At 42.6% G+C, this 12183-nt stretch overlaps 1 protein-coding gene across 2 annotated transcripts in view; it reads right to left on the bottom strand.

Moving 5' to 3' along the window:
* NFXL1 (nuclear transcription factor, X-box binding like 1) overlaps positions 1-12183 on the bottom strand; it is a 105302-nt gene that overhangs the window by 67701 nt on the left and 25418 nt on the right. For both annotated transcript variants that reach the window (XM_085848875.1, XM_085848876.1), the window contains exons 4-8: positions 11219-11368; positions 8057-8169; positions 7349-7482; positions 6397-6569; positions 2384-2545 (exon numbers count right to left, since the gene is read on the bottom strand). In XM_085848875.1, the coding sequence (XP_085705001.1) occupies positions 2384-2545; positions 6397-6569; positions 7349-7482; positions 8057-8169; positions 11219-11368 (732 nt within the window). The remainder of the gene's footprint in view (positions 1-2383; positions 2546-6396; positions 6570-7348; positions 7483-8056; positions 8170-11218; positions 11369-12183) is intronic.

Here is a 12183-nt window from a genome sequence, read left to right as displayed (position 1 = left end):
ACACCACAACTTGAAAAATCTCGTGATGTGAGCGATTTAATTCAATGTTTTTCCTTCTTTATGCAGAAACAATTATATGGTGACCTTCTTTTAAAATCTTAGCCATTTTGTTTCAAGCTCACAGTTAATCCTGATCGGTGTGTTCTACAGTATGAAAAGTGGGCGTTAGCTTTATGGATGTGTAGAGAGGAACACCTGAGGTTAATGACGAGAACCACCTGACAAGTTTTTTTTATTTTTATTTTTAAATACATGGCCTAGGGCCATGGAAGAGCTAGGATACAGAACAGAACAGGACACAACATAACAAAAGGGAACAGCAGGAGAAAGGGGAAATGCCAAAAGCAGGGTGGAGGAAGATGGTAGACTGGACAAACAAGGGATGCAGGGAACGATGAGGCTTAGGGAAGAATGCAAGGGGTCGACAAGATGGATACAAAAGCAAAGTTTTGGGAGGGATGGACATGGTTTAACGGATGTAGGAAAGATCATGGCTTTGGATGTGGGACGATCTGAGATTGTGATGAACAGCTGTATTGAAGACCTGGGGGGGGGGGGGGTTAAGAATGAGATTGAAAAGAATGTGGAAGAAAAAAAAAAAAAGGAAGAAATGAGTGGAGATGAGCAGTGATCCTGGATTTAGGCAATTTCACCATAAAGGGGTTGATGGTGGACCATGTGTGCCCTGTAGAAACCTGGGGGGGGGGCAGGGAGGACGAGAGGGGGAGTGGGGAGGGACAAAGCATGGAAAGATCAGAAAGGAGGTGAAGAAGACAAAGACACCACCGACCTTTATGCGATGGGAAAGTGATAGGCCCACAGACTCAGCTTCACCGTGGGAGATTCCAATTATCTTGAAAGGCATGGTTTCAACGGTGTTGAGCTGCGCAAGATGTGAGGCAGGAGAGCCAGCCCATATGGGAGAGCAGCACTCCATCAAGCTGTGGATGAAAGCCTTGTGGGTGGATAGGAACTCAGGTGTGCCAAGGAGGACTTTTACACGATGGAGGATGACTAGTCGGCCTCTGGCTTTGGAGACAAACTTTGAAATGTGGTTTGCCCAAGAGAGAGTTCATGACTGAGAGTGAGCCCCAATAATTTGAGTGACACAACCTCTTTGAGACAGTTGTTGAGAAAGTAGATGGGATGGTTTGCGGAACGGTCCTTTCGGAGATACAGTGAGAGTGAGTGACCAGGGAATGAAAGACATGTTCCAAGTGTTTGACCAGTCTGTGATTTTGTCAAGGTCTGATGAGAGAGAGAGAAGAGGCTGCTGCCTGGTTGTCAGAAGGAGGAGGGATGTCTCGGCGGAAAGTGGAGTCATCGGCAAAAAGATAGAAGATTTTTCAGAGCCAATGAGTTCACTGATGAAGATTAGGAATCAGATGGGGCCTTGGGGTACTCCAGCCTTGACAGGGAGAGGAGAAGAAAGGGTTCCATCAAGAGTTACACGTTGTCTATGGGAGTGGAGGAAGTAAGTTATCCAATAGTGGAGTTGGCCTTGGATTCCATAGGCAGACAATTTGGAGAGCAACACAGGATTCCAGACTGTATTAAAAGCTCGAGATGTGTCCAGAGAGACAGCCCTGATCTCATGAATGATATTGAATGGCCTCCACCAATGTTGGGAGAGTAGAAGCAGCATGCTCAAGGTAGAGTGACCAGGTCTGAATACAAATTGATGATCTGAGATGAGGATGTTGGAGAAAAGGAATGATTTGTCAACTGCAATGATGGATTCCATGACCTTGCTCATGATTGGAAGTAAGCTGATATGTCTGTAAGTTAAGAGGATCCATTTGTTTTTTTTTTTTATGTAATGCTGTACGCATGTAATCTGCAGCTTTTATGTAATGCTGTACACAATGACAAATTAATTCGATTTGATTGGTAAATGTGATGGATACATTGGCTGCTACAGCACTCCACATTGGCTGCTCATGCTTCATTTACTTTGAGTTGTTTTGACTTGTGATCTCAAGTTTTTGTAGATTCTGATCAATGTGAATTAAAGATTTCTAAATGACGAGTTTCGTTTCTTCTCACACAAACTAAGCTGTATTAATAAGACAATGTTGTTATAATCCTAGAAAACACTAGTAAGGGGCTTTGAGTAAATTGTTGATGCTCCTAACCATCCATTTATTGTAACTCCTGAATGTATTTAAGACTTTTACACAGCAGTGTGTATGTACATAAACACATGTGATAACAGCAATAATGCTAAAACCAATATTTCCCTTTATTACATAAAGTGGTCCAATCATAAAATTCACACCACACAAACACAAACAAAAACTGGTACATTTATGGCTTGACAATGTTAGGATACAGATATAATCTCAAATACCATTATGCAGGTGAATGTCAAGAAAGAGCATACCAGGATGGCACGTTTTGTCACACGAGTGCTGTCCACAGTTAAGTTTGTGCTCACACACAGCACCACACGACCAGGCACGATGTCCGCAGCGACGGGGCATCGGGGTAGCCTTCCCGCAATGGCAGCGAGACTGAACCGTCACAGGGCAGGGGGGGCAAGGTCCTGCAGAAAAACGACATTTACCTCTTGTAATTATAATCACACGAACAATAATAATAATAATAATCGTACATGGCAAATAAAATTAAAAAAAAACAATGATGGCAATAGCTCATATAGCCGATGCTCTCCACTAGTACCCATCTAATACACGCAGAGAGTCACATCCTTTATCAAATATAAAGAAATAAATAAACAGATGCCATATTTACTGGCAAACGGGAGAGTCGTTGAAAAATCAAATCAAATCATGGTCTTAGGGTTTATGTAAAGTGGATGAAGAGCATCCCGAGAGTGTCACCAGAAGACAATTACAACAATACGCTTGTTCGTCCATCCATGAGTAACAGTCTGTTTCACCCACTGGTTGGACACAGCTGGCCTGACTCCAACCACAATCTCAACCGGGAAAAATCATTCGGCCACAATGCTGTTGATATGCGACGCTGAATGCATCTTTGGAGCTATCATGTTCACAATCACCATGCCCTCCCCTATGGGTTTTTCCATTCAATGTAAAACGACCAAAGCGACTGCTAAAATGATCGTCAAATATTGAAAGGTTGGAGCAGATAGGTGTCACGGGTCTTGTGAAGATCACAGTATGTACAGTATAGGCCTCAGCAGTCGAGGCAGCGGTCCATTGCCTATACACCGCCCAAATAACCGTGGCATTCTCTCAAGCAGAGCTTTTAACGCAGAGGTTGCATCATGGGTCCTTGCTGTTATTACTGACTATTTCCCCTTAAACAACCCGACTCAGGGCCATACAGCCAGTGCCATTATAAAAGGTCTTTGCCCGAGGACTTCTAGGAATCTTATGACTTTGGGAAAGAAAACATCCATCATTATTTACTTTTAATGGTGTGTGTATATATGCATCAGGAATAATATAATTGGTTTAGGGTCGTTTATTGGTACACTTATATGCTGCTCATGGTCACTTGAGAGTTGCAGTTCCCCAGGGTTTCCCCATATTTCGTGGGATTGTGAGTTGGCCAGGAGACCGTGGTGGGCCATGACATGAAGGAGCTCAGTTTTGATCACGGTTTTTGTGAAGCCGGTGAGAGCATGATATGGGAGGGGAAAGCATTAAATAGTCCGCTGTTTCGATGAAGTAATGAATAAATAAGTATAAATGATATATATGTGGAAATGACCTTTTGATTTTATGAGCAGAGGAGGGTGTGGAGGGGAGGACAGAGTTGAGGTTGTGAAAGGAAAGATAGGACAGAGTTGGGAAGGGGAGGTTGAGGCTTTGGGGGTGGGGTTGAGAAGTTGTGGTGGGAGGGAGGGGGGGTTGGAGGTTGAAGATTTAGGGTTTGGAAGGGGGGGGGGGGTTGATGACTTTGCATTTGTGAGGGGTGGTGCGGATGGAGAGCTGAGGACTAGAAGTCACATTCTACATTGTGCAGATGTTCTGTGGCAATTAACAAATGGTTTGAAATTTTGGAGAAATTGGCAATTAGCTCACAGAAGTTTACATCTTCAGACAAGCAAAAGTTAATTTGAAAATACAAGACAATATATTTGGAAGTGAGGGCTGCGGTGAGAGGGATAAGGGTTGTATGACACTGTAGTGAGATGAGTGAAACTGCAGTAATACTGTAGCAAACCCCTAGGTTGAAACAAAAAGAGGGAGGGTGCTAGCATGGTGAAAAGGGGAATGAATTTGACAAACAACAAATGCCATTTTCACCTTTCTGTTTTCACCATGTGCATCAACACGACCTTGAATCAGACATGCTGTAACTCATGGAGACATTATACCAATTTAAAAAAAAAAATAGTATTATTACTTTTTAAACGGTCGAGTGGAGGGGGGGGGGGTGAAACTAAACAAGAAAAAAATAATTAAACAGCTGATATATCGTTAATATGGAGCAGCCAATATATCCTACCATCTCTCATATAGCTGATACATCGTCAAACGTATCTTTAAAGGCTGTTTGCGGTTATATTTGCTTTGGACGAGTCTCCAAAGCTGAACCTGACTCTGACATAACCAAAATAGGATTGGCGGATCAGCACGTCTAAGACATGAAAACGAGGCTTCCGCTGTCAAACCGACGCTGAAAACACTTAATCGAAGCGACGATTCCCCTTGAAAGTTTCTTTCTGCAGTTTCTTCTGCTCTCTTCTTCTCTGCGATGAAGGCATCATTCAGCTATTCAATCCACGAGGTGAACGCTACAAGGACGTTCCAAAAGGTGAGAGCGACATGAATGACTTGTTCTCGCAAGACCTTCCACGTGTTTGAGAGAACGTCTGATGAGAACAAATCATTCAAATCGATGAACTGAAGCGTTCGCGAAATGCAACTCTTGCTTTAAGGCTAATCAGGTCAAATAAACCGGATCTTGAACATCTGTTCTACTTTACCATAAATTTAATCGGCAGTTTATGAAAGTTGCGTGGAAGTGGAACCCTATTGTAATCATGCGTTTTTTTCGTTCTTACCCTCGCCGAAGGAGAAGGGATTGTGTTTGGATCCATTTGTCTGTCTGTCTGCACAGAACTTTCGTGTTTTTCTCCACAACGGCTTGTCGGATTGAGATTAAATTTTCACCATAAGTGCGACTGCTCATGTAGAATGTTTTAATTGTAATTGTGATGTTATAGATCACATGGTGTGCCAGCCATGTTGGAAAAACGGAAAGAAAAAAAACTTTGGACCTCTATCTGAAATCACAACAAGGAAAAACTTGAAACTTGACACATAACAAGTACTCCGAATGCAGAATGTTATTTTTTTTAACAAGGCTCACTTGGCTGTGCTTGGATGGGTTTGAGGGTATAGGAGTAGCAGCTGAAATGTGAATCCTCTCCAGATTCCTCTTGTGACTTCATCTTTGCTATTTACTTGTTTGGGTTCTTCTGATTACTCCAATGCAGGACTGTACCAATTTGGTCTTCCATTTGATTTGAATGTAATATTTTTAATCCCATTCTAAATTCGATTGAATAATAATAATAATTTTTTAAAAGGTCATGGGTCAGAGTCAGGTGTTCAATCAAAGCAGGGTTGCATCAAGGCGGGATGTCTTGGTACCCAGTCATCACTGCCAGCAGTTATAAAGAGGCAGTTCTAATTATGTCTCTTATTACCTCCGAAACTAAACTAAAATAATAAATAAAATAAAATAAAACAAATCACTGAACAATGCTGGTAAAACCATTACAAAAAGACAATACAGGGACACAGACACCACCCCCAACCCCCTGTCATTTACCCCCCGGAAAGGCTGAGACCGAAGCCTGTGCAGCCACACCGAGCAATCATATTGTGTGCCAAAAATAAACACTGCACCTTATAGTGAAGAAGATGTCGACCTCACTATGAAACAAAGGTCTGCAGTGAAGCAAAAAAAGCTTTAGTGAAGACTGGCAATAAAAATTAAAAAAAACACCAATTAAGCTCCAGATGAACACAAGAGATGAAAAAACTGGTCTTGAGCACAAAAGAGACAATTCCTTATTAGAAAGAGCATGCCACACACGAGGTACATGGAAGACACGGAAAAAAGAAAACGTTTGAAAGACCAACCAAAAAGAGGAAGAAGAAGTTGGGGTGATGAAGGAAGACGAAGGAGAAAAAGACAAAGAAGATGAAAAAGAAAGACAAGAAGAAAAAGAAGAAGAAAAAAATGACAATAAAAAAAGAAAGAAAAAGAAGAAGGTATCGCTGCAAAAATTGGATACAGTGAAAACAGGACACACACACACACACACACACACACACACACACACACACACACACACACACACACACACACACACACACACACACACACACACACACACACACACACACACACACACCCTTTATAAAACGCACAAATCCACAGACCCACCTGGGTGACAAAGGAGCAAGCAGCGATGACCGCAAGAAGGTTTCAAGGTGTGGTTACAGATCTGTCCACAGGAGTGCGGCGTGAGCCATGGGTCTGGTTTAGGCTCTTCCACCTGTCCACAGAAGCAGTGATAACGAAGTGGTGGTTCTGGGTATGAAGCACGACATTTGGGGCTGCAGAGAGTGGTAAGGGAGGGGGGGGGAGGAAATCACAAGTCAGCTGTCATGTCCGGACTTAATTATTTACCATACAGTACTTGCACATCTTGTGAACAGATTTGAATACAAATACGACATTCAGAACAGTACATACCTCCGCCAGATTGAGCAGTTTACATATTGCATCCCACCGAAAGGCTGGATCTACATCCGGAACTGAACCCAAATCGAATCGGCTCGTTCTTGTCGTCTACTAAACTCATCCACCTTGTTTTGCCATAATCCGTCCACAACTTTTTGAGATATCATGAAATATAGCGTTATTGGCCCGACGTCACAATGGTTTTGAATCGCTTAATATTTTTCTTGCATCCAGATACAGATCTTCACCAGAATAGAGTCAATTTGTCCGAATCACACACCCAACCTGTTAAAGTTTCATCCGAATCCACCCATAACTTTATAAGCTATCGTGCTCACGGACGGACTAACAGGGGTGAAAACATAACCTCCGTCTACCTTCAGTGGCAGAGGCAAAAATAAGCATACCATCAAAAGTATGGTAATGATGACCATAATGAACTTTGGGTAGGTGCCGCCGACCTCACAAGACAAGAGCATTTGTCCGTCGAGCCAAATTCACAATGATCGGCAAGTGTAAGAGAACAGCGAACTGGAATATTTGGACGTGGTACACACAACACAGGGAGAAAGATACAGCTTTGAATTAAGCAGCGGGATGCAAGTTTTGATCGAACACATCAAACTACTTATCTCTGTCGGCAGGAACTGACCATAGCCATGGCTGGGTACGGTTTGGAAAGTGTTTTTGGGAAAGAACAGTCGGCATCAGTTCCATACTATCTCGTGCCCATTTTTGGACGCAGCTCAGATGGAAAGGGGCAAAGCACGATTCGCAGCTCCAAAGCTGCAAAAACAAATGCAATATGCTTTCAAAGGTAAATAAGATTACTTTTCACTTTTAAAAAAAAGCTTCAAAAAAGGAAATAATAATGAACCAAACCCATCATGAAAATCCACGCTGGCATAGCCGACACGTCACAAGATGGACCCTTTCAGATAAAACCAAGCATGGTCAGCAATTGAAACACGAAATAAAGGCATCAAAGAGCTATTGTTAATCCATGGTGACTAAACACCCACAAAATAGATCATGCCCAACAAACAAACCTTGCATTGTAATTATTCAAAACAAACACTGGAGGAAAACAACAATTATTTTTCCCCATTTGTGATAGGCTCTGCTAAGCCAACGACCCGTGGGTGTGATAAACCACCCCATCAGCAGGTGTGCATCATTTCTTTGAACAGCTCCACTGCATCGACCACATGTGCTTATAAAAGTACAGAAAAAAAACAAATGTACCGCTCAAACACAAAGCGGCAAGAGCTAGAATGTTGGTGTACCTCCTCAAAACACAGAGCAAAGAATACGATCACGTGATCATCCGGTTATAGCAGAGGTGCACGTGGACACGCACCGGGTGGACACGGCGGACGGACGCGAGGCAGATGAGACAGGTCACCGCACCACCCTCACACATTTCCAGCACGAGATGCCTGGTCCGTTCTACATCTTCGCCGTCCACACTGTCTAAAACACAGAAAAGCAGAAGCCATCCTAATCCTCTTGAAAAGCAAGTTTTTAATAATACAAAAACAAACAGATGGTGATGAATACAGCAGATCATTGGGTTATGTGGAGTTGTCCAGAGAGGAAGGGGGTACCTACACAGCACTGCCCAGCTGGGTGAGATTTTCCCGGTGGTAGTTTCATGACGTGTTGGACATCGAAAGTTAAGCGACGGAGTTATCAGCCTCATGGTGGTTACCTTTTGTCTGTGGGCCGGTGGCAGCACTGCCTGATCCCACATCCCAATATAAAAACCTTATAGCGGTCTTTGGTGGCCTCAAATCGGACGTCAACACCAACATGTGGTCGCTTAAAACCTTGCCTAAAATCCGGGGCCTCTAGGTGCTACGGTTTGGCCGTGAACGAATAATGTAAACACACAAACACTTGAAAATATTAATAAAGATATAATATTGGCTGGCAAGATAGCTCAGAGATGTTTTACCTTCTGTCCAGTTTTAAGCCATTCCCGATCAGACAATAAACCGTCAACCTGGTGTTACACGGGCAGAGCGTTGTCTCAATGAGTGCACCATCCTTCGGAGGGACGTTAAGCTGGGTGTCCGTCTGTGAGCATTAACTGGAAGATGTTCAAAATCTCAATAAATCATTTGAACAGTAAGGCCATTCTGTGCCGGAAACCTTGCAAAATTCCATGTTCCTGCTCTTACTCCCACTGGAAAAAAATTATATTTTCATATAATATGTTGATGGATGTGGCACTACCCACAGAGATATGAATGTATCTGTATCTGTTAAAAATGTATCACAATTAAAGGGACAGAGACAGAGTCAGAGAGAGAGACTGACAGACAGACAGACAGACAAAGAGAGACAGACAAACAGAGAGAGACAGACAAACAGAGATAAAAGTAAAGAGAGAGATTATCAGATAATTCGAACTTGAGTTCTGGTTTGCAAAATAATTTTCTAAAAGGAACATAGCATATGAAGTTTTGAACCCAAAATTGAACTTCAGGACACTCAGTGCATAAAACTTGTACGTACATAACAAAATATAAAAGGTCTAAAAGAAATTAAAAAAAAAAGAAGGAATTCTCACAAGACTTCGGGGCATTGTGGTTAGTGTCCAATTGGAGTCTGGGATGTCACCAGTTTGATCCTGAGCTTAGCAAAGTCACAACAAAAGACAATGAAATGGTACACTCAGCATTGGAGAACAGAGCACGGATGAAACCCATAGGTTAGGATCCTTTTAGGAGAGAGATTTCTCACTAAAAATTCCCCACTGTACGTAGAGAGAAAAGCACAGCCACAAGGTGGTTTTCGATGGTACCTGGTGTATTCCAGTGTTTCAGGAAGCAACTTCCAAGTTCAATGGCTGGGTTTGTCAGATATCAAGTCCTGTGTTGTTTGTTGGTTGTCATCTCTATATGCAGGTTTCAGAATGTTGGAGACCTTCCAGGTCTCAAAGTATCCGTGTGTGTGTGTGTGTGTGTGTGTGTGTGTGTGTGTGTGTGTGTGTGTGTGTGTGTGTGTGTGTGTGTGTGTGTGTGTGTGTGTGTGTGTGTGTGTGTGTGTGTGTGTGTGTGTGTGTGTGTGTGTGTGTGTGTGTGTGAGATAAACAAGATTCATCTGATGTCTGGCTATCTCTCTTGTCTGTTTATGATTTTTGCAAGGACTACTGGATTGAAAACCACCAAATTTGGCACACAGACCAAGTTTAACCTGTAGGTTGTCCTCAGTGCATTTTCATCCACATCTCAGCCTTTAAGAACTCCGAAGAACCAACCAGAAGACCTTTTGGTACATGCTTGAGAGATTAGAATACATGCTTGAGAGAAGACTTTCCACATGCTTGCGAGATCCATCCATCCATTGGGACCATACTCTGTGCAGAGCGTTGGTGCTGCCGAAGCAGTCTCCTTGGCTATTGGACACAATCCTGGATGGATCACCACTCCGACACAGGATACCAGCAAACTGGCACTCATTTTGCCAACCTCGGAAGGATGACGGGCAGAGTCAATCGCACCTGGTATTAATTGAACAGCTGAGTGGGATTTTAAATCAGGATCCCAGGATCCCCAAGCCCACCACTCTAACCATTAAGCCAACACCAGGCATAATTTAGCCAAAATGGATACAAGTATTAACTTTCAGTTTGTGTTCAACAATGACGTACATCGCAGCCTGCCACAGTGTTACGTCACATGCTGTACATTGTACAATCATTTTATACTTTTGTGTCGCATTCCACGTATATGCACATAAAAATTAGTTATAAAATGTTGTGAAAAAGGGGGCAAGTGGTTCGTAGGAAAAAATATAGAGAGCAAGGTGGTCCGTATATTGAACAAGGACAAATGTGTCCAAAAGCAGCGTCCTAAAGGTTTTGTCGGCTAAAAAAATAAAACAACAACAACTTCCGATATTTCATCACGTGCCTTGATTAAGCCAATAGTGAGACCCGTCATAGTGTATTTACATATTTACGAAATATAGTGTATTTACGAAATAAATAATGTATTTACGAATTTACAATACATTAAATGGAATAATCTTTAAATAGTAACGTGAACTTTTCGAAACTTTAAAGCAAATGTCCGAATATATTTAAAAGTTCATGATAGACGCTCTCAAAAGGCACCCTCAATGCGAGGATGTGTACAGGTGTTGAGTATTTAAGGAGATCCGGATCGTGTATATAAAAGAGCCGAGTCCGAATATAAAGGTTTTGTCTTCACAAGAAGAAGAACAACAACAACAACGCCGAGCGTTCTTAGAGCAGCGTTCGCTACGCGAGACTGCTAAAAAGGTTGGGAACCACTGCTGTCATGGATTCCAACTCCGAGTAAGGCATTGTCCACTGGAAAATGAACCAAAATATAGAAAATACTCACCAAGAAAAGGGGGGAATATTTATTTACATACAAAAAAGTCCAAATATAATCAGGGAAATAAAAACCATCAAATACATTTACACGTCTTGGAGCAAGCACACTTTTGGGCACGTGCATAATGCCCGACAGGGTGACAAGAGTCTTACCTTTTGTGTGGAAATATTGTTTGAAAGTGAAATCAAACAACTGTTGACCTTTCTCATCATCCAGATCATCATCGGAAGATGACTCTCCATCATTTTGAGCCTCGAGATCAGGCTTTACGGAGCTGAGTGGAGGGCACTGCAGCGACGGCTCTGCTCGGACAAAAAGGATTTGGGATTTCATCATTCCTTGCAGCCCAGGAAGAAACCTTTTTGCAAGCATGGCAAGCTCATCTACAATTACACAAAATATAATAATAGGGGCATTCCATGTCACGTGTACACACCCTCCCAACACTAATACCTAATTTTCTCCCCATATGTTGGTCATTTATTCAATTGGGTGAAAAAACTCAAAATATCAACTTTTAGACCTGGGGCTCCATCGGTGCCCATTTTAGGGGCCCCCCAAATTTGGGCGCCCCCAGCTGCCCCACAATCTTCCAGAGGCCATATCACAGGTTGTAGTGGTCCGATTTGGCTGATCTTGGTATCAAAATGCTCGTAAAAGCGAGATCTTTCGAATCGCGTAAAGTAAAATCACTCCGAAACAGTAATTCAAAAAGTTACAGTTTGGGGCGCCCTTTGACCTTGGGCCCCCGCTCCCCAGCCAAACCGATGGTCCCGATTTTTTTGTGTGAGAATACCCCTTCATATACTCCAACACCTCAGCATAAATGAAAATGGGATCTCAATGGGTTCAATTGTGATGATGGTTTTATTGTTCGGGGTCCACATATCACTAATTCTTGATTCGACATTGGGCGATGTTTGCCATCATCGTTCCAATGACGTCACCTGCTGGCAGGTGACTTTATGTCTGAAATTGACAATCATCTCTGGACCATTCTATATATATTGTGACGAATTTCGCCCGCCCGGCATGCGATCGGCCACGTAACTTAAATCGCGACGTGTCGGCCACCAGAACGGACAATTCAATCGTGACCCTCTTGGAACTACCGCCA

Source organism: Eptatretus burgeri, chromosome 12, assembly GCF_056783735.1.
Source record: "Eptatretus burgeri isolate ZD-2024b chromosome 12, Ebu_testis_v1, whole genome shotgun sequence".
Lineage (NCBI taxonomy): Eukaryota > Metazoa > Chordata > Myxini > Myxiniformes > Myxinidae > Eptatretus > Eptatretus burgeri.
This window is presented reverse-complemented; position numbering and strand designations above follow the sequence as displayed.